At 50.1% G+C, this 22492-nt stretch overlaps 2 protein-coding genes across 5 annotated transcripts in view; both read left to right on the forward strand.

Annotated features, from left to right (window-relative positions):
- The window catches only part of LOC121537321 (phosphoribosyl pyrophosphate synthase-associated protein 2), an 86860-nt gene extending 70759 nt beyond the window's left edge, over window positions 1-16101 (forward strand). For all 4 annotated transcript variants that reach the window (XM_045217724.1, XM_045217725.1, XM_045217727.1 and 1 more), the window contains 3 exons: window positions 2101-2171; window positions 2285-2431; window positions 15472-16101. In XM_045217724.1, coding sequence (XP_045073659.1) covers window positions 2101-2171; window positions 2285-2431; window positions 15472-15630 — 377 coding nt within the window. In that variant the 3' untranslated portion in view covers window positions 15631-16101. The remainder of the gene's footprint in view (window positions 1-2100; window positions 2172-2284; window positions 2432-15471) is intronic.
- A 1811-nt stretch (window positions 16102-17912) lies between these two features.
- LOC123486417 (sodium/glucose cotransporter 5-like) overlaps window positions 17913-22492 on the forward strand; it is a gene marked incomplete at its 3' end in the record, with an annotated part of 35733 nt that continues 31153 nt past the window's right edge. Inside the window, exons 1-4 of the mRNA XM_045217729.1 lie at window positions 17913-17965; window positions 18484-18596; window positions 22040-22111; window positions 22360-22464. Of these exons, the coding sequence (XP_045073664.1) occupies window positions 18486-18596; window positions 22040-22111; window positions 22360-22464 (288 nt within the window). The remainder of the gene's footprint in view (window positions 17966-18483; window positions 18597-22039; window positions 22112-22359; window positions 22465-22492) is intronic.

Below are 22492 nucleotides of genomic sequence, written 5' to 3' on the forward strand. Positions count from 1 at the left end.
GTAGATACAGGGCCTGAACCCAGAGGCATAAACATGGTCTCCACCAGTACAGGGCCTGAACCCAGAGACATAAACATGGTCTCCACCAGTACAGGGCCTGAACCCAGAGGCATAAACATGGTCTCCACCAGTTCATCTGACTCTGGGGAGGTAGATACAGGGCCTGAACCCAGAGACATAAACATGGTCTCCACCAGTACAGGGCCTGAACCCAGAGACATAAACATGGTCTCCACCAGTTCATCTGACTCTGGGGAAGTAGATACAGGGCCTGAACCCAGAGGCATAAACATGGTCTCCACCAGTTCATCTGACTCTGGGGAAGTAGATACAGGGCCTGAACCCAGAGACATAAACATGGTCTCCACCAGTTCATCTGACTCTGGGGAAGTAGATACAGGGCCTGAACCCAGAGGCATAAACATGGTCTCCACCAGTACAGGGCCTGAACCCAGAGACATAAACATGGTCTCCACCAGTACAGGGCCTGAACCCAGAGACATAAACATGGTCTCCACCAGTTCATCTGACTCTGGGGAAGTAGATACAGGGCCTGAACCCAGAGGCATAAACATGGTCTCCACCAGTTCATCTGACCCTGGGGAGGTAGATACAGGGCCTGAACCCAGAGGCATAAACATGGTCTCCACCAGTTCATCTGACTCTGGGGAAGTAGATACAGGGCCTGAACCCAGAGACATAAACATGGTCTCCACCAGTTCATCTGTCTCTGGGGGAAGTAGATACAGGGCCTGAACCCAGAGACATAAACATGGTCTCCACCAGTACAGGGCCTGGACACAGAGACATAAACATGGTCTCCACCAGTACATCTGACTCTGGGGAAGTAGATACAGGGCCTGAACCCAGAGACATAAACATGGTCTCCACCAGTACAGGGCCTGAACACAGAGACATAAACATGGTCTCCACCAGTACAGGGCCTGAACCCAGAGGCATAAACATGGTCTCCACCAGTTCATCTGTCTCTGGGGAGGTAGATACAGGGCCTGAACCCAGAGACATAAACATGGTCTCCACCAGTTCATCTGACTCTGGGGAAGTAGATACAGGGCCTGAACACAGAGGCATAAACATGGTCTCCACCAGTTCATCTGACTCTGGGGAAGTAGATACAGGGCCTGAACCCAGAGGCATAAACATGGTCTCCACCAGTTCATCTGACTCTGGGGAGGTAGATACAGGGCCTGAACCCAGAGGCATAAACATGGTCTCCACCAGTTCATCTGACTCTGGGGAAGTAGATACAGGGCCTGAACCCAGAGGCATAAACATGGTCTCCACCAGTTCATCTGACTCTGGGGAGGTAGATACAGGGCCTGAACCCAGAGGCATAAACATGGTCTCCACCAGTTCATCTGTCTCTGGGTTAGGTAGATACAGGGCCTGAACCCAGAGGCATAAACATGGTCTCCACCAGTACAGGGCCTGAACACAGAGACATAAACATGGTCTCCACCAGTTCATCTGTCTCTGGGGAGGTAGATACAGGGCCTGAACCCAGAGACATAAACATGGTCTCCACCAGTTCATCTGACTCTGGGGAAGTAGATACAGGGCCTCATTGCCAAAATACCCAACTATCCCTTTAAAGGCCCGGTGCAGTCGAAAACTGAAATATATCATTTCACACTATAAGGTGTTGGAATAATACTGTGAAAATGATGATAATGCCCCTTTAGTGTAAGATCTGTTTGAAAACACCGCCTGAAATGTTTGCCTGTTTTGTCCTGCCTGGTGACATCACCTGGCGGTAAATGAGTCAATAGACCAATAAGAGAGAGAGTTCCAAACCTCTCAGCCAATAACAGCTAGTTTTCTGTTTTCACTTCCTCCCTCAGACCCCTTCCAGACAGTCCTAGATAAATTCTTGCTAGAGAAACTGCCCTTGGCTAAGAAGCTATTTTCATGTATTTTTGACAATTTTTTATGTAAACCAATCACAGTAAGGTACTTAATTGTTCCCCAGAAATGATTTGATACTGAGATGAAAACGGCGACATCGGACCTTTTTAACATAATCTATTACTCCTGATGGTTTGGGTTTTATTTACCATTCTGTCTTTCTGTGTGTGTCAGTCTGTATCCCTAAGGAGAAGCGTCCTATCGCAGTCGTAGGAGATGTGGTGGGACGCGTCGCCATCATCGTGGTGAGTGGCTGGGGTCAGAGGTTAGGGAGGGTGAGGAAGGAGGTGTGACACAGCCAGGGCAGGACGGGTGTGTGTGTTAACGTGGTGTGTGTGTGTGTGTGTGTGTGTGTCAGGATGACATCATCGACGATGCGGTGGGTTTTGTGGCGGCAGCGGAGATTCTGAGGGAGAGGGGGGCGGGGCCGATCATCGCCATGGCAACACACGCCATCCTGTCCGCGGACGCTCCCAGAATCCTCCAGGAGTCAGCCATCAGTCAGGTAGGAGCCAGTAGGAGTGGGGGGGGGGGGGGTCTGTCAACTCAATATTAGGAAGGTGTTCTTAATGTTTGATATAGTCAGTGTATATTCAGAGAGAGAGAGAGAGTCTGTCTCTCTCTGTGTCTGTGTCTCTCTCTCTGTCTCTCTCTGTCTCTATCTCGGTCTCTCTCTCTCTCTCTCTCTCTCTCTCTCTCTCTCTCTCTCTGTGTCTCTGTGTCTCTCTCTCTCTCTCTCTCTCTCTCTCTCTCTCTCTCTCTCTCTCTCTGTGTCTCTGTGTCTCTCTCTCTCTCTCTCTGTCTCTCTCTCTCTCTCTCTCTCTCTCTCTCTCTCTCTCTCTCTCTCTCTCTCTCTCTCTCTCTCTCTCTCTCTCTGTCTCTGTCTCTCTCTCTCTCTCTCTCTCTCAAATTCAAGCTGCTTTATTGGCATGAAAAACATTGCGTCAATATTGCCAAAGCAACAATGTATACAATATACATTGTAATAAAATAATAAAGAATAACAAATAATATAAAATGGTAGTAAATAATACTTTTTAAAAAATAACAACAACAATAAAATGGTAACAGTCAATAGCAGAAATATATAATACATAGAAAAGGCTAAATATGGAAAATGAAACAAACTAATTTACATTTAGTCATTTAGCAGACGCTCTTATCCAGAGCCACTTACAGTTAGTGAGTGCATACATTTTCATACTGGCCCCCCGTGGGAATCGAACCCACAACCCTGGCGTTGCAAGCGCCATGCTCTACCAACTGATATATATATACACAACCGTTCAAAATTTTGGGGTCACTTACAAATATCCTTGTTTTCGAAAGAAAAGCAATTTTTCTGTCCATTAAAATAACATCAAATTGATCAGAATTACAGTGTAGACATTGTTAATGTTGTAAATGGCTATTGTAGCTCGAAACGGCTGATTTTTAATGGAATATCTACATAGGCGTACAGAGGCCCATTATCAGCAACCATCAGTCCTGTGTTCCAATGGCACGTTGTGTTTGCTAATCCAAGTTTATCATTTTAAAAGGCTAATTGATCATTAGAAAACCCTTTTGCAATTATGTTAGCACAGCTGAAAACTGTTGTGCTGATTAAAGAGTCAATAAAACTGGCCTTCTTGAGACTAGTTGAGTATCTGGAGCATCAGCAATTGTGGGTTCGATTACAGGATCAAAATGGCCAGAAACAAATAACTTTCTTCTGAAACTCGTCAGTCTATTCTTGTTCTGAGAAATGAAGGCTATTCAATGCGAGAAATTACCAAGAAACTGAAGATCTCGTACAACGCTGTGTACTACGCCCTTCACAGAACAGCGCAAACTGGCTCTAACCAGAATAGAAAGAGGAGTGGGAGGCCCCGGTGCACAACTGAGCAAGAGGACAAATACATTAGAGTGTCTAGTTTGAGAAACAGACGCCTCACAGGTCCTCAACTGGCAGCTTCATTAAATAGTACCCGCAAAACACCAGTCTCAACGTCAACAGTGAAGAGGCGACTCCGGGATGCTGACCTTCTAGGCAGAGTTGCAAAGAAAAAGCCATATCTCAGACTGGCCAATAAAAAGAAAAGATTAAGATGGGCAAAAGAACACAGACACCGGACAGAGGAAGATTGGAAAAAAGTGTTATGGACAGGCATATTGAAGTTTGAGGTGTTCGGATCACAAAGAAGAACATTTGGGCTAGTGTAAGAGTGGAGGTTGGGCCTGCTCACGGCCTGGGCTAGTGTAAGAGTGGAGGTTGGGCCTGTTCACGGCCTGGGCTAGTGTAAGAGTGGAGGTTGGGCCTGCTCACGGCCTGGGCTAGTGTAAGAGTGGAGGTTGGGGCCCGCTCACGGCCTGGGCTAGTGTAAGAGTGGAGGTTGGGCCCGCTCACTGCCTGGGCTAGTGTAAGAGTGGAGGTTGGGCCCGCTCACTGCCTGGGCTAGTGTAAGAGTGGAGGTTGGGCCTGTTCACTGCCTGGGCTAGTGTAAGAGTGGAGGTTGGGCCCGCTCACGGCCTGGGCTAGTGTAAGAGTGGAGGTTGGGCCTGTTCACGGCCTGGGCTAGTGTAAGAGTGGAGGTTGGGCCCGCTCACGGCCTGGGCTAGTGTAAGAGTGGAGGTTGGGGCCCGCTCACGGCCTGGGCTAGTGTAAGAGTGGAGGTTGGGCCTGCTCACTGCCTGGGCTAGTGTAAGAGTGGAGGTTGGGCCCGCTCACGGCCTGGGCTAGTGTAAGAGTGGAGGTTGGGCCTGTTCACGGCCTGGGCTAGTGTAAGAGTGGAGGTTGGGGCCGCTCACTGCCTGGGCTAGTGTAAGAGTGGAGGTTGGGCCCGCTCACGGCCTGGGCTAGTGTAAGAGTGGAGGTTGGGCCTGCTCACTGCCTGGGCTAGTGTAAGAGTGGAGGTTGGGCCTGCTCACGGCCTGGGCTAGTGTAAGAGTGGAGGTTGGGCCCGCTCACTGCCTGGGCTAGTGTAAGAGTGGAGGTTGGGCCTGCTCACGGCCTGGGCTAGTGTAAGAGTGGAGGTTGGGGCCTGCTCACGGCCTGGGCTAGTGTAAGAGTGGAGGTTGGGCCTGTTCACGGCCTGGGCTAGTGTAAGAGTGGAGGTTGGGCCTGTTCACTGCCTGGGCTAGTGTAAGAGTGGAGGTTGGGCCCGCTCACGGCCTGGGCTAGTGTAAGAGTGGAGGTTGGGCCTGTTCACGGCCTGGGCTAGTGTAAGAGTGGAGGTTGGGGCCTGCTCACTGCCTGGGCTAGTGTAAGAGTGGAGGTTGGGCCCGCTCACGGCCTGGGCTAGTGTAAGAGTGGAGGTTGGGCCCGCTCACGGCCTGGGCTAGTGTAAGAGTGGAGGTTGGGCCTGTTCACTGCCTGGGCTAGTGTAAGAGTGGAGGTTGGGGCCGCTCACTGCCTGGGCTAGTGTAAGAGTGGAGGTTGGGCCAGCTCACGGCCTGGGCTAGTGTAAGAGTGGAGGTTGGGGCCGCTCACTGCCTGGGCTAGTGTAAGAGTGGAGGTTGGGCCTGCTCACGGCCTGGGCTAGTGTAAGAGTGGAGGTTGGGCCTGCTCACTGCCTGGGCTAGTGTAAGAGTGGAGGTTGGGCCTGTTCACGGCCTGGGCTAGTGTAAGAGTGGAGGTTGGGGCCGCTCACTGCCTGGGCTAGTGTAAGAGTGGAGGTTGGGCCCGCTCACGGCCTGGGCTAGTGTAAGAGTGGAGGTTGGGCCTGTTCACGGCCTGGGCTAGTGTAAGAGTGGAGGTTGGGGCCTGCTCACTGCCTGGGCTAGTGTAAGAGTGGAGGTTGGGGCCCGCTCACGGCCTGGGCTAGTGTAAGAGTGGAGGTTGGGGCCTGCTCACGGCCTGGGCTAGTGTAAGAGTGGAGGTTGGGCCTGTTCACGGCCTGGGCTAGTGTAAGAGTGGAGGTTGGGGCCCGCTCACGGCCTGGGCTAGTGTAAGAGTGGAGGTTGGGCCTGCTCACTGCCTGGGCTAGTGTAAGAGTGGAGGTTGGGGCCCGCTCACGGCCTGGGCTAGTGTAAGAGTGGAGGTTGGGCCCGCTCACGGCCTGGGCTAGTGTAAGAGTGGAGGTTGGGCCTGTTCACGGCCTGGGCTAGTGTAAGAGTGGAGGTTGGGCCTGTTCACTGCCTGGGCTAGTGTAAGAGTGGAGGTTGGGCCCGCTCACTGCCTAGGCTAGTGTAAGAGTGGAGGTTGGGCCTGTTCACTGCCTGGGCTAGTGTAAGAGTGGAGGTTGGGCCCGCTCACTGCCTGGGCTAGTGTAAGAGTGGAGGTTGGGCCCGCTCACGGCCTGGGCTAGTGTAAGAGTGGAGGTTGGGCCTGTTCACGGCCTGGGCTAGTGTAAGAGTGGAGGTTGGGCCCGCTCACTGCCTGGGCTAGTGTAAGAGTGGAGGTTGGGCCTGCTCACTGCCTGGGCTAGTGTAAGAGTGGAGGTTGGGCCTGCTCACTGCCTGGGTTAGTGTAAGAGTGGAGGTTGGGCCCGCTCACGGCCTGGGCTAGTGTAAGAGTGGAGGTTGGGCCCGCTCACGGCCTGGGCTAGTGTAAGAGTGGAGGTTGGGCCTGTTCACGGCCTGGGCTAGTGTAAGAGTGGAGGTTGGGCCTGTTCACTGCCTGGGCTAGTGTAAGAGTGGAGGTTGGGCCCGCTCACTGCCTGGGCTAGTGTAAGAGTGGAGGTTGGGCCTGTTCACTGCCTGGGCTAGTGTAAGAGTGGAGGTTGGGCCCGCTCACTGCCTGGGCTAGTGTAAGAGTGGAGGTTGGGCCCGCTCACGGCCTGGGCTAGTGTAAGAGTGGAGGTTGGGCCTGTTCACGGCCTGGGCTAGTGTAAGAGTGGAGGTTGGGCCCGCTCACTGCCTGGGCTAGTGTAAGAGTGGAGGTTGGGCCTGCTCACTGCCTGGGCTAGTGTAAGAGTGGAGGTTGGGCCTGCTCACTGCCTGGGTTAGTGTAAGAGTGGAGGTTGGGCCCGCTCACGGCCTGGGCTAGTGTAAGAGTGGAGGTTGGGCCTGTTCACTGCCTGGGCTAGTGTAAGAGTGGAGGTTGGGCCCGCTCACGGCCTGGGCTAGTGTAAGAGTGGAGGTTGGGCCTGTTCACGGCCTGGGCTAGTGTAAGAGTGGAGGTTGGGGCCTGCTCACTGCCTGGGCTAGTGTAAGAGTGGAGGTTGGGCCCGCTCACGGCCTGGGCTAGTGTAAGAGTGGAGGTTGGGCCCGCTCACGGCCTGGGCTAGTGTAAGAGTGGAGGTTGGGCCTGTTCACTGCCTGGGCTAGTGTAAGAGTGGAGGTTGGGCCCGCTCACGGCCTGGGCTAGTGTAAGAGTGGAGGTTGGGCCTGTTCACGGCCTGGGCTAGTGTAAGAGTGGAGGTTGGGCCCGCTCACGGCCTGGGCTAGTGTAAGAGTGGAGGTTGGGCCTGGGCTAGTGTAAGAGTGGAGGTTGGGCCTGGGCTAGTGTAAGAGTGGAGGTTGGGCCCGCTCACTGCCTGGGCTAGTGTAAGAGTGGAGGTGGGGCCCGCTCACTGCCTGGGCTAGTGTAAGAGTGGAGGTGGGGCCTGTTCACGGCCTGGGCTAGTGTAAGAGTGGAGGTTGGGCCCGCTCACGGCCTGGGCTAGTAGTATAAGAGTGGAGGTTGAGCCCGCTCACGGCCTGGGCTAGTGTAAGAGTGGAGGTTGGGCCCGCTCACGGCCTGGGCTAGTGTAAGAGTGGAGGTTGGGCCTGCTCACGGCCTGGGCTAGTAGTATAAGAGTGGAGGTTGGGCCCGCTCACGGCCTGGGCTAGTGTAAGAGTGGAGGTTGGGCCCGCTCACTGCCTGGGCTAGTAGTATAAGAGTGGAGGTTGGGCCCGCTCACGGCCTGGGCTAGTGTAAGAGTGGAGGTTGGGCCCGCTCACTGCCTGGGCTAGTGTAAGAGTGGAGGTTGGGCCCGCTCACGGCCTGGGCTAGTGTAAGAGTGGAGGTTGGGCCCGCTCACTGCCTCGGCTAGTGTAAGAGTGGAGGTTGGGCCTGTTCACGGCCTGGGCTAGTGTAAGAGTGGAGGTTGGGCCTGTTCACGGCCTGGGCTAGTGTAAGAGTGGAGGTTGGGCCTGGGCTAGTGTAAGAGTGGAGGTTGGGCCCGCTCACTGCCTGGGCTAGTGTAAGAGTGGAGGTTGGGCCTGTTCACGGCCTGGGCTAGTGTAAGAGTGGAGGTTGGGCCTGTTCACGGCCTGGGCTAGTGTAAGAGTGGAGGTTGGGCCTGTTCACGGCCTGGGCTAGTGTAAGAGTGGAGGTTGGGCCTGTTCACGGCCTGGGCTAGTGTAAGAGTGGAGGTTGGGCCTGCTCACGGCCTGGGCTAGTGTAAGAGTGGAGGTTGGGCCTGTTCACGGCCTGGGCTAGTGTAAGAGTGGAGGTTGGGCCTGCTCACGGCCTGGGCTAGTGTAAGAGTGGAGGTTGGGCCCGCTCACTGCCTGGGCTAGTGTAAGAGTGGAGGTGGGGCCTGTTCACTGCCTGGGCTAGTGTAAGAGTGGAGGTTGGGCCTGTTCACGGCCTGGGCTAGTGTAAGAGTGGAGGTTGGGCCCGCTCACTGCCTGGGCTAGTGTAAGAGTGGAGGTGGGGCCTGTTCAATCAATTTTATTTTATATAGCCCTTCTTACATCAGCTAATATCTCGAAGTGCTGTACAGAAACCCAGCCTAAAACCCCAAACAGCTAGTAATGCAGGTGTAGAAGCACGGTGGCTAGGAAAAACTCCCTAGAAAGGCGAAAACCTAGGAAGAAACCTAGAGAGGAACCAGGCTATGAGGGGTGGCCAGTCCTCTTCTGGCTGTGCCGGGTGAAGATTATAACAGAACCATGCCAAGATGTTCAAAAATGTTCATAAGTGACAAGCATGGTCAAATAATAATCTGTTCACTGCCTGGGCTAGTGTAAGAGTGGAGGTTGGGCCTGTTCACGGCCTGGGCTAGTGTAAGAGTGGAGGTTGGGCCCGCTCACTGCCTGGGCTAGTGTAAGAGTGGAGGTTGGGCCTGGGCTAGTGTAAGAGTGGAGGTTGGGGCCGCTCACGGCCTGGGCTAGTGTAAGAGTGGAGGTTGGATCCGCTCACGGCCTGGGCTAGTGTAAGAGTGGAGGTTGGGGCCCGCTCACGGCCTGGGCTAGTGTAAGAGTGGAGGTTGGGCCTGCTCACGGCCTGGGCTAGTGTAAGAGTGGAGGTTGGGCCTGTTCACTGCCTGGCTAGTGTAAGAGTGGAGGTTGGGCCTGCTCACTGCCTGGGCTAGTGTAAGAGTGGAGGTTGGGCCCGCTCACGGCCTGGGCTAGTGTAAGAGTGGAGGTTGGGCCTGTTCACGGCCTGGGCTAGTGTAAGAGTGGAGGTTGGGCCTGCTCACGGCCTGGGCTAGTGTAAGAGTGGAGGTTGGGCCTGTTCACGGCCTGGGCTAGTGTAAGAGTGGAGGTTGGGCCTGTTCACGGCCTGGGCTAGTGTAAGAGTGGAGGTTGGGCCCGCTCACTGCCTGGGCTAGTGTAAGAGTGGAGGTTGGGCCCGTTCACTGCCTGGGCTAGTGTAAGAGTGGAGGTTGGGCCTGCTCACGGCCTGGGCTAGTGTAAGAGTGGAGGTTGGGCCTGTTCACTGCCTGGGCTAGTGTAAGAGTGGAGGTTGGGCCTGTTCACGGCCTGGGCTAGTGTAAGAGTGGAGGTTGGGCCTGTTCACTGCCTGGGCTAGTGTAAGAGTGGAGGTTGGGCCCGCTCACGGCCTGGGCTAGTGTAAGAGTGGAGGTTGGGCCCGCTCACGGCCTGGGCTAGTGTAAGAGTGGAGGTTGGGCCTGTTCACTGCCTGGGCTAGTGTAAGAGTGGAGGTGGGGCCTGTTCACGGCCTGGGCTAGTGTAAGAGTGGAGGTTGGGCCTGCTCACGGCCTGGGCTAGTGTAAGAGTGGAGGTTGGGCCTGCTCACGGCCTGGGCTAGTGTAAGAGTGGAGGTTGGGCCCGCTCACGGCCTGGGCTAGTGTAAGAGTGGAGGTTGGGCCCGCTCACGGCCTGGGCTAGTGTAAGAGTGGAGGTTGGGCCCGCTCACGGCCTGGGCTAGTGTAAGAGTGGAGGTTGGGCCTGGGCTAGTGTAAGAGTGGAGGTTGGGCCTGCTCACGGCCTGGGCTAGTGTAAGAGTGGAGGTTGGGCCCGCTCACTGCCTGGGCTAGTGTAAGAGTGGAGGTTGGGCCTGGGCTAGTGTAAGAGTGGAGGTTGGGCCCGCTCACGGCCTGGGCTAGTGTAAGAGTGGAGGTTGGGCCTGTTCACTGCCTGGGCTAGTGTAAGAGTGGAGGTTGGGCCTGTTCACTGCCTGGGCTAGTGTAAGAGTGGAGGTTGGGGCCGCTCACGGCCTGGGCTAGTGTAAGAGTGGAGGTTGGGCCCGCTCACTGCCTGGGCTAGTGTAAGAGTGGAGGTTGGGGCCGCTCACGGCCTGGGCTAGTGTAAGAGTGGAGGTTGGGCCTGTTCACGGCCTGGGCTAGTGTAAGAGTGGAGGTTGGGCCTGTTCACGGCCTGGGCTAGTGTAAGAGTGGAGGTTGGGCCTGCTCACTGCCTGGGCTAGTGTAAGAGTGGAGGTTGGGCCTGTTCACGGCCTGGGCTAGTGTAAGAGTGGAGGTTGGGCCCGCTCACGGCCTGGGCTAGTGTAAGAGTGGAGGTTGGGCCTGTTCACGGCCTGGGCTAGTGTAAGAGTGGAGGTTGGGCCTGTTCACGGCCTGGGCTAGTGTAAGAGTGGAGGTTGGGCCTGCTCACGGCCTGGGCTAGTGTAAGAGTGGAGGTTGGGCCCGCTCACGGCCTGGGCTAGTGTAAGAGTGGAGGTTGGGCCCGCTCACGGCCTGGGCTAGTGTAAGAGTGGAGGTTGGGCCTGCTCACGGCCTGGGCTAGTGTAAGAGTGGAGGTTGGGCCTGGGCTAGTGTAAGAGTGGAGGTTGGGCCCGCTCACGGCCTGGGCTAGTGTAAGAGTGGAGGTTGGGCCTGCTCACGGCCTGGGCTAGTGTAAGAGTGGAGGTTGGGCCCGCTCACTGCCTGGGCTAGTGTAAGAGTGGAGGTTGGATCCGCTCACTGCCTGGGCTAGTGTAAGAGTGGAGGTTGGGCCTGTTCACGGCCTGGGCTAGTGTAAGAGTGGAGGTTGGGCCTGCTCACGGCCTGGGCTAGTGTAAGAGTGGAGGTTGGGCCTGTTCACGGCCTGGGCTAGTGTAAGAGTGGAGGTTGGGCCTGCTCACTGCCTGGGCTAGTGTAAGAGTGGAGGTTGGGCCTGTTCACGGCCTGGGCTAGTGTAAGAGTGGAGGTTGGGCCTGTTCACTGCCTGGGCTAGTGTAAGAGTGGAGGTTGGGCCTGGGCTAGTGTAAGAGTGGAGGTTGGGCCTGTTCACGGCCTGGGCTAGTGTAAGAGTGGAGGTTGGGCCTGCTCACTGCCTGGGCTAGTGTAAGAGTGGAGGTTGGGCCCGCTCACTGCCTGGGCTAGTGTAAGAGTGGAGGTTGGGCCTGGGCTAGTGTAAGAGTGGAGGTTGGGCCTGGGCTAGTGTAAGAGTGGAGGTTGGGCCTGCTCACGGCCTGGGCTAGTGTAAGAGTGGAGGTGGGGCCCGCTCACGGCCTGGGCGTATGTGGGTCATTCTACAGATTCGGTGACATTTCAGTATTGTCAGTGTCCCAAGATGTACTAGTGTTATAACTTGTCAGAACATTTATCAAACTACACTTAAATTACAACATTTCAAAGTTTTACATGTTTTTAATATGGAGTAGAGAATATGATTTTAAACAGAGATGAATTTCAATACTTATATGTTTGCTTTTCTTAGGAGTATTAAGAATTTCGCCTGTCCCTATTGACCATCATGCAAATGGCGTGACTCATTTTGAGTACACAGTGTTAAATAATAATGCTTTTTTTTTGTTAAATTAATTGTATATGCCCCCTTATTATGCATAATCCATTTTCTCAGCATAAGACATTTTATTTTCTGAGAAATTCAGGCTTTTACCCCTGTCCTTGTATTTCTTTCAACCCCGTAACGTAACAATACCCCCACTCACAATTAAATAATGGTTTGATCCTGTGGACATCATTTATGAGGAAGTGACATCATACAAGTCTTCAGAGAAGCCTGGTGTGACAAGTGGTAAGCTGCTCTCTCACTTTTTATAAATATTTCATGTTTTTTAAGCACATATGGGCTTTGTCAATTTCAGGTATTCAACTCTGTTGGGGGGGGGGGAATTCATAGTTAAGATTTTACCAAGAATTGTTTTTATAGCTATGAAGTATAACAATGTATTTTGTTGAATAAGGCCATGTGGCACACTGCTAGCTGCTAGCATCCCGAATTAGCAACAGATTAGCACAAAATCTTCAACCCTGTCACATTCAACCCCATCACATTTTTCAATGTTACGGGGTTGAATGGCTGTTACAGGGTTGAATAGCTGTTAAATCTTAGCAATATTTAATGTATATTGCTTAATACCAATCATATTTTCTTGTTGAATGTTTGTTGTTTACGGTTTTACAGTATCAACTAAAAGTACGAGGAATTTTTGAAAATAATAACTTAAAAAAAGTGACAATTAATTTGTTCTCTCTCCTATATACATTGACATATTTAGGAGTATTATCTGCAAGTTCATGTTCATTTTACTACATAGTGATTAAAAGGATACAATATTTAGTAAGCAGGTCATTGCCGCAGGTCATTGCCGCTGGGCGGCAGGTAGCTTAGTGGGTAAGAGCGTTGGGCCAGTAACCGAAAGGTCGCTGGTTCTAATCCCCGAGCCGACTAGGTGAAAAATCTGTCGATGTGCCCTTGAGCAAGGCACTTAACCCTAATTGCTCCTGTAAGTCGCTCTGGATAAGAGCGTCTGCTAAATGACCAATTATTATTATTATTAATTTCAGATTCAACAATGGAAAAAACAGCAGCAGAAAGGAAACACACATAGAAAAGAACCCTAAAAAGAACCGCAGACAGGATGTTACATCCCAAATGCTCATACTCTGTACAGGGTCTTAGAGGAGAACAACACTGCCATCAAGCTTTACTTCATTGAAGACGAGGCCATCGAGAAAGCCGTCCAAGGTATGCCAGCCAATTTGCCAGTAGTTCCATCCACAATGCGGATCCACCAAGTTGTTTGTGTGGCTGCAAGGCAAATTGCCTACCGTGATGTAAGCTGTATGTGCACAGTCCACAACAAGAAACTGGAATGCCAGTGTTTCAATACACAACATTTCACATTTACCCCTAAAGTTACATCAGTCGTGTCACAGAGGGAGGTTGATTGGGCAAATCCAGACATATGCGGGAAATGGTGCGTGGCCAAATATGATGACGATTTTCTATCCCGGAATAATTCTAGCCACAGATGAATCCCATGTGCAGGTCAAATGCATGTGCTGTGCTGGACCAAATAGGTACTTCTGGCCACTTCTTGATGATATCCTGTGGTATCCATTTGAGGACATCTTGGAACACATTGATCCCCCTAAACCGGTGACTTCTAGGCACATGGAAATACAGAAGGAAGTGTGGGCTAGGCTCTCTCAGTAAAAATGGTGAACAAACCGTAGGCTTACCTATAGGTTATTAATGTTAAGATGTTTGCTTAATGTTCAAACATTCAAACAACACAGACATTCCTGCCATTACTCTGGATATTTTCTATGAAATCAATGAAATGTTGTAACTGTTGTTAGTTCATTAATGTGTTTTAATCTGTCTAGATTTCATCTTGATTGTTTAAACTTTAAAAAGCTATGTTGACAGTAGTTTAAAATGTTAAAAAATGGCAACATGTGACCTATATAGGTTATCAATGTTAAGATGTTTGCTCAATGTTCAAACAGACTCCTGCCATTATCAGATGGATATTTTTATGAAATCAATGAAATGTTGTTACTGTTATTAGTTCATTAATGTGTTTTACTCTGTCTAGCTTTCATCTAGATTCTTTAGATTTTAAAAGCTATGTTGACAGTAGGTTTAAAAATGTTTAAAATGTTTAATTAAATGGCAACATGTTAGTGATCTCAAAAGATAAAACATATGACACGTGATGCTTTTCACTCAACCCTGTTACATGATTTTCAACCCTGTTGCGGTGCATTCATCCCTGTTACGAGATTATTTAAAAAAAATTGTATTAAATAAACAAAATATAACATCAATAGTGTTTTTATTGTGTGTATTAAATCAGGGTAAATAAGGCTATTTCAATTTTGTCAGGAATTACGCAGCATTCTTGCACATTTCTTGCGAAAATGTGGAGTTAGATTAGACATTTCTTCATCGTAAACTGGAAAGGATGGTGCTGGTCAGTTTTTCTTGATTTTCTCTTTAATTACAATATGCCATTATTTACAAGGGACATCTAAACTGTGAGATTATGCCAGAAGCTGATCTCAAGCTTATTGGAAAAATGAATAGTTGAATAACAAAATGACTGTGACGGGGTTGAATTAAATTGGGACTTGTTTGAGAAAATAATACAGAATAATAACTTAATACTCTACATTGAGATGGGAAAAGGTATTTTCTATCAAGTACACACATTACTTTGTCACATCAAATAAAAAAAAGCTTAAGATTTTAATGTTCATTGTTTCATCCTCCTCAATCACAAAAGGCACCGAATCTGTAGAATGACCCATGTGACTGTCATGTTGAGGCCCTCTGCATGAGTGGGGGGGCATGGGGTGGGCAGGAGGGGCATATGACTGATCTGAGGGGGCCTGGTTGGGGTGAGGGTGTGGTTGGTTTGGGGGGTATTGATTGGTTGGGGTGAGGGTGTGGTTGGTTTGGGGGGTATTGATTGGTTGGGGTGAGGGTGTGGTTGGTTTGGGTGGTATTGATTGTTTGGGGTGAGGGTGTGGATGTGGCTGGATGTAGGTTCTCTCGACGGGGGTCATCTATGTGCAGGTCCGCAGGTCTGGGAGAGTAGGAGCATTTTAGTTTGCTCTGTTTGTTTGTTAATTCTTTCCCCTCTCCTTTCCTCTCTCTCTCTCTCTCTCTCTCTCTCCTCTCTGTCTCCCTTTCTCTCTCTCTCTCTCCTTTCCTCTCTGTCCTCTCTCTCTCTCTCTCTCTCTCTCTCTCTCTCTCTCTCTCTCTCTCTCTCTCTCTCTCTCTCTCTCTCTCTCTCTCTCTCTCTCTCTCTCTCTCTCTCTCTCTCTCTCTCTCTCTCTCTCTCTCTCTCTCTCTCTCTCTCTCTCTCTCTCTCTCTCTCTCTCTCCTCCTTTCCTCTCTCTCTCTCTCTGTGTCTCTCTCTGTCTCTCTCTCTCTCTCTCTCTCCTCCTTTCCTCTCTCTCTCTCTCCTCTCTCCCTCTCTCTCTCTCTCTCTCTCTCTCTCTCTCTCTCTCTCTGTGTCTCTCTCTGTCTCTCTCTCTCTCCTCTCTCTCTCCTCCTTTCCTCTCTCTCTCTCTCTCTCTCTCTCTCTCCTCCTTTCCTCTCTCTCCTTTCCTCTCTCTCTCTCTCTCTCTCTCTCTGTGTCTCTCTCTGTCTCTCTCTCTCTCCTCTCTCTCTCCTCCTTTCCTCTCTCTCTCTCTCCTCTCTCCTCTCCCTCTCTCTCTTCTCTCTCTCTCTCTCTCTTTTCTCCAGGTGGTGGTAACCAACACGATTCCCCACTCGTCCCAGAAGCTCCAGTGTTGTAAGATAAAGACGGTTGATGTTTCTCTGATCCTGTCTGAAGCTGTATGGAGGATCCACTGTGGAGAGTCGATATCTTATCTGTTCCATAACATAGGAGCTGACGACTGACACACACCACACACACACGCACGTTTATTTTCTGACAAAATAAAAAAATGTTGCCATTTGTTTAAGTTTGGTATTTGTGCAGCAGATGTTTTCCAGTGATGAGAGGTGTCCGTCCTCCTGGAGATTTTTACTCCCAACCCTGTTCCTGGAGAGCCGTCCTCCTGGAGGTTTTTACTCCAACCCTGTTCCTGGAGAGCCGTCCTCCTGGAGGTTTTTTACTTCAAGTAAAAACCTCCAGGAGGACGGCTCTCCAGGAACAGGGTTGGAGTTAAAACCTCCAGGAGGACGGCTCTCCAGGAACAGGGTTGGAGTTTCACAGCTGATTAGGGAACACATTGATTCCATTCCCTGTCCTCCTCTAGTTCCTCCCAGCAGCCTCCTCTGCTCTGTACGGTGCATGCTGTAATACCGTATCTATCCTGGTGTATATTACTGGCTCCTACATGCTGGACTATTAAACATCTGTCTGAATGCTGCTGTCTTTTATTCCAGTCAGGTTTAGTTTGGATTCCATCCACTGGCTTTGATTTGTTTGTTCTGTCGGCTGGATGATTGATGTTGATCTCTTCTCCTGCCTGACGTGGTGTGGTGTGGGTGTCTCTATGGTGTGTGTGTGTGTGTCTCTATGGTGTGTGTGTGTGTGTGTCTATGGTGTGTGTGTGTGTGTCTATGGTGTGTGTGTGTCTATGGTGTGTGTGTGTGTGTGTGTGTGTCTCTATGGTGTGTGTGTGTGTGTGTGTCTCTATGGTGTGTGTGTGTGTGTCTATTTGGTGTGTGTGTGTGTCTCTGGTGTGTGTGTGTGTGTCTCTATGGTGTGTGTGTGTGTGTCTCTATGGTGTGTTTGTGTCTATGGTGTGTGTGTGTGTGTCTCTATGGTGTGTGGTGTGTTTGTGTCTATGGTGTGTGTGTGTGTGTGTCTCTATGGTGTGTGTGTCTCTATGGTGTTTGTGTGTCTCTGGTGTGTGTGTGTGTGTGTCTCTATGGTGTGTGTGTGTCTCTATGGTGTGTGTGTGTCTGGTGTGTGTGTGTGTGTGTCTCTATGGTGTGTGTGTCTCTATGGTGTGTGTGTGTCTATGGTGTGTGTGTGTGTTTTTCTACGGTGTGTGTGATTGATGGGGATGGCAGAGTGTGTGTGTGTGTGTTTTTCACGGTGTGTGTGATTGATGGGGATGGCAGAGTGTGTGTGTGTGTGTTTTTCTACGGTGTGTGTGATTGATGGGGATGGCAGAGTGTGTGTGTGTGTGTGTGTGTGTTTTTCTACGGTGTGTGTGATTGATGGGGATGGCAGAGTGTGTGTGTGTGTCTACGGTGTGTGTGTTTGACGTCATAGAGACGCCACCATCTGTTTCTCTCGCTAAAAAACACCTGACCAACGGATGTCTGACCACAGCACTTTACACACACCAGATACACACACACACACACACACACACACACACCAGATACACACACACCAGACACACACACACCAGATACACACACACCAGATACACACGCACACACACACACCAGATACACACACACACACACACACCAGATACACACACACACACCAGATACACACGCACACACCAGACACACACACACTCACACACAACAGACACACACACACACACACACACTAAGGTGTGCTGTCGGACAGGCAGTGAGTTTGTTAGAATGAGTTAGAAAGCTAATGATTGTGTTAAAGGCTGTTGATGATTGACCCTCGATGTGTTTGTCTGCTGACCTTTGGTGAGAGGGTGTTGAGGGTGTTTGGCCTGGGTCCACTCTGCTCACAACAGCTTCCCATGTGACCTACAACCCACTCCATTATCCCCCAGCCAGCAGGCAGCGTGGTGAGAGGGTGTTGAGGGTGTTTGGCCTGGGTCCACTCTGCTCACAACAGCTTCCCATGTGACCTACAACCCACTCCATTATCCCCCAGCCAGCAGGCAGCGTGTCAGCGTGTCCCTCTAAACACACACACATTAGCAGAGGTGTTTAATCATCAAATCACACACAGGCCTGCCCCCTGTTCTCTCTCTCTCTCTGTCTCTCTCTCTCTCTGTCTCTCTCTCTCTCTCTCTCTCTCTCTCTCTCTCTCTCTCTCTCTCTCTCTCTCTCTCTCTCTCTCTCTCTCTCTCTCTCTCTCTCTCTGTCTCTCTCTCTCTCTCTCTCTCTCTCTCTCTCTCTCTCTCTCTGTCTCTCTCTCTCTCTGTCTCTCTCTCTCTCTCTCTCTCTCTCTCTCTCTCTCTCTCTCTCTCTCTCTCTCTCTCTCTCTCTCTCTCTCTTTCTTCTACTCATTCTCCATGGTGTGAGTGCAGCAGTGGTCCAGGTTTAGGGTTAGTGAACGGTGTGTGAAGCAGGGGTCCAGGTTTAGGGTTAGTGAACAGTGTGTGAAGCAGGGGTCCAGGTTTAGGGTTAGTGAACAGTGTGAGTGAAGCAGGGGTCCAGGTTTAGGGTTAGTGAACAGTGTGAGTGAAGCAGGGGTCCAGGTTTAGGGTTAGTGAACAGTGTGTGAAGCAGGGGTCCAGGTTTAGGGTTAGTGAACAGTGTGTGAAGCAGTGGTCAGGTTTAGGGTTAGTGAACAGTGTGTGAAGCAGGGGTCCAGGTTTAGGGTTAGTGAACAGTGTGTGAAGCAGGGGTCCAGGTTTAGGGTTAGTGAACAGTGTGTGAAGCAGTGGTCAGGTTTAAGGTTAGTGAACAGTGTGTGTATGTGTTAGTGTGGAGGGTTAATGGTCAGAGTTAATGTATGAGTCCAGTAGGTGTGTGTTAGTGTTAGGTGTTTGTTAGGGTTAGGTGTGTGTTAGGGCTAAGTGTGTGTAGCCGCGGTCAGTAAGTTAGTGTGTGTGTGTGTGTGTGTGTGTTCAGTGATGGCGTCAAACTCCACCACCCAGTTCTTTGCTCTGTCCCAGTCCTTCAGTATCTCTGACATCATCATCATCGCCGCTTACTTCCTGCTCAACGTAGCTGTCGGCATCTGGGTGAGACTACTGTCATACTGTCTGTCTCTTTAACCATGTGTCTGTCTGTCTCTGGGTGAGACTACTGTCATACTGTCTGTCTCTTTAACCATGTGTCTGTCTGTCTCTGGGTGAGACTACTGTCATACTGTCTGTCTCTTTAACCATGTGTCTGTCTGTCTCTGGGTGAGACTACTGTCATACTGTCTGTCTCTTTAACCATGTGTCTGTCTGTCTCTGGGTGAGACTACTGTCATACTGTCTGTCTCTTTAACCATGTGTCTGTCTGTCTCTTTAACCATGTGTCTGTCTGTCTCTTTAACCATGTGTCTGTCTGTCTCTGGGTGAGACTACTGTCATACTGTCTGTCTCTTTAACCATGTGTCTGTCTGTCTCTTTAACCATGTGTCTGTCTGTCTCTTTAACCATGTGTCTGTCTGTCTCTGGGTGAGACTACTGTCATACTGTCTGTCTCTTTAACCATGTGTCTGTCTGTCTCTTTAACCATGTGTCTGTCTGTCTCTTTAACCATGTGTCTGTCTGTCTCTGGGTGAGACTACTGTGGTCCTGTCTGTCCCTTTAACCATGTGTCTGTCTGTCTCTTTAACCATGTGTCTGTCTGTCTCTTTAACCATGTGTCTGTCTGTCTCTGGGTGAGACTACTGTGGTACTGTCTGTCTCTTTAACCATGTGTCTGTCTGTCTCTGGGTGAGACTACTGTCATACTGTCTGTCTCTTTAACCATGTGTCTGTCTGTCTCTGGGTGAGACTACTGTCATACTGTCTGTCTCTTTAACCATGTGTCTGTCTGTCTCTTTAACCATGTGTCTGTCTGTCTCTGGGTGAGACTACTGTCATACTGTCTGTCTCTTTAACCATGTGTCTGTCTGTCTCTGGGTGAGACTGGTGTGGTCCTGTCTGTCCCTTTAACCATGTGTCTGTCTGTCTCTGGGTGAGACTGGTGTGGTCCTGTCTGTCCCTTTAACCATGTGTCTATCTGTCTCTTTAACCATGTGTCTGTCTGTCTCTTTAACCATGTGTCTGTCTGTCTCTGGGTGAGACTACTGTCATACTGTCTGTCTCTTTAACCATGTGTCTGTCTGTCTCTGGGTGAGACTACTGTCATACTGTCTGTCTCTTTAACCATGTGTCTGTCTGTCTCTTTAACCATGTGTCTGTCTGTCTCTGGGTGAGACTACTGTCATACTGTCTGTCTCTTTAACCATGTGTCTGTCTGTCTCTGGGTGAGACTGGTGTGGTCCTGTCTGTCCCTTTAACCATGTGTCTGTCTGTCTCTGGGTGAGACTGGTGTGGTCCTGTCTGTCCCTTTAACCATGTGTCTGTCTGTCCCTTTAACCATGTGTCTATCTGTCTCTTTAACCATGTGTCTATCTGTCTCTTTAACCATGTGTCTGTCTGTCTCTTTAACCATGTGTCTGTCTGTCTCTTTAACCATGTGTCTGTCTCTTTAACCATGTGTCTGTCTGTCTCTTTAACCATGTGTCTGTCTGTCTCTTTAACCATGTGTCTGTCTGTCTCTTTAACCATGTGTCTGTCTGTCTCTTTAACCATGTGTCTGTCTGTCTCTGGGTGAGACTACTGTCATACTGTCTGTCTCTTTAACCATGTGTCTGTCTGTCTCTTTAACCATGTGTCTGTCTGTCTCTTTAACCATGTGTCTGTCTGTCTCTGGGTGAGACTACTGTGGTCCTGTCTGTCCCTTTAACCATGTGTCTGTCTGTCTCTTTAACCATGTGTCTGTCTGTCTCTTTAACCATGTGTCTGTCTGTCTCTGGGTGAGACTACTGTGGTCCTGTCTGTCCCTTTAACCATGTGTCTGTCTGTCTCTTTAACCATGTGTCTGTCTGTCCCTTTAACCATGTGTCTGTCTGTCTCTTTAACCATGTGTCTGTCTGTCTCTTTAACCATGTGTCTGTCTGTCTCTGGGTGAGACTACTGTCATACTGTCTGTCTCTTTAACCATGTGTCTGTCTGTCTCTGGGTGAGACTACTGTCATACTGTCTGTCTCTTTAACCATGTGTCTGTCTGTCTCTTTAACCATGTGTCTGTCTGTCTCTGGGTGAGACTACTGTGGTACTGTCTGTCTCTTTAACCATGTGTCTGTCTGTCTCTTTAACCATGTGTCTGTCTGTCTCTTTAACCATGTGTCTGTCTGTCTCTGGGTGAGATTACTGTGGTACTGTCTGTATCTTTAACCATGTGTCTGTCTGTCTCTTTAACCATGTGTCTGTCTGTCTCTTTAACCATGTGTCTGTCTGTCTCTTTAACCATGTGCCTGTCTGTCTCTGGGTGAGACTACTGTGGTCCTGTCTGTCTCTTTAACCATGTGTCTGTCTGTCTCTTTAACCATGTGTCTGTCTCTTTAACCATGTGTCTGTCTGTCTCTTTAACCATGTGTCTGTCTGTCTCTGGGTGAGACTACTGTGGTCCTGTCTGTCTCTTTAACCATGTGTCTGTCTGTCTCTTTAACCATGTGTCTGTCTGTCTCTGGGTGAGACTACTGTGGTACTGTCTGTCTCTTTAACCATGTGTCTGTCTGTCTCTTTAACCATGTGTCTGTCTGTCTCTGGGTGAGATTACTGTGGTACTGTCTGTCTCTTTAACCATGTGTCTGTCTGTCTCTTTAACCATGTGTCTGTCTGTCTCTGGGTGAGACTACTGTGGTACTGTCTGTCTCTTTAACCATGTGTCTGTCTGTCTCTTTAACCATGTGTCTGTCTGTCTCTTTAACCATGTGTCTGTCTGTCTCTTTAACCATGTGTCTGTCTGTCTCTTTAACCATGTGTCTGTCTGTCTCTTTAACCATGTGTCTGTCTGTCTCTGGGTGAGACTACTGTGGTACTGTCTGTCTCTTTAACGATGTGTCTGTCTGTCTGGTGTAGAGTTGGTCATGCTAGCCAATGCTGTTAATAGTTATAGTGGAGGATTGGTAACTAATGGTGTTACTTAATAAGTAACTGTTACTACTAAGACAACTCTGTAGTGGAGGATTTAGTTTGTTTGGATGTTGTATATATGTGTATATATATACTCTGTCTGGTGTGTGACTCTGTGTAACTATGGAACTCTGTCTGGTGTGTGACTCTGTGTAACTATGGAACTCTGTCTGGTGTGTGTGACTCTGTGTAACTATGGAACTCTGTCTGGTGTGTGACTCTGTGTAACTATGGAACTCTGTCTGGTGTGTGACTCTGTGTAACTATGGAACTCTGTCTGGTGTGTGACTCTGTGTAACTATGGAACTCTGTCTGGTGTGTGACTCTGTGTAACTATGGAACTCTGTCTGGTGTGTGTGACTCTGTGTAACTATGGAACTCTGTCTGGTGTGTGACTCTGTGTAACTATGGAACTCTGTGTAACTATGGAACTCTGTCTGGTGTGTGACTCTGTGTAACTATGGAACTCTGTGTAACTATGGACCTCTGTCTGGTGTGTCTGTCAGTCGTCGTGCAGGGTCAGCAGGAACACACTGAGTGGATACTTCCTGGCTGGGAGAGACATGGCCTGGTGGCCGGTGAGTCTGACTGGGAGAGTGTGTGTGTATCTGTTTGGCCGGTGAGTGGGTCAATCTCACAGTCTGTTACATCTGCTGTTGATCTCAAAAAGTCATGCCTTTCCTGCACTTCTTGTGGAAGATCGGAGCCTCTCTGTTTACCAGTTGTGTGTGTGTGTGTGTGTGTGTGTGTGTGTGTGTGTGTGTCTGTGTGTCTGTGTGTGTGTGTGTGTGTGTGTGTGTGTGTGTGTGTCTGTGTTTATGTGTAGATCGGAGCCTCTCTGTTTGCCAGTAGCGAGGGCTCTGGTCTGTTCATCGGTCTGGCAGGAACTGGAGCCGCTGGAGGCATCGCTGTGGCTGGCTTCGAATGGAATGTAAGACACAGTTACACACACAGTTACA

This window comes from Coregonus clupeaformis, unplaced genomic scaffold (assembly GCF_020615455.1).
Source record: "Coregonus clupeaformis isolate EN_2021a unplaced genomic scaffold, ASM2061545v1 scaf1197, whole genome shotgun sequence".
In the NCBI taxonomy this organism is placed as follows: Eukaryota; Metazoa; Chordata; class Actinopteri; order Salmoniformes; family Salmonidae; genus Coregonus; species Coregonus clupeaformis.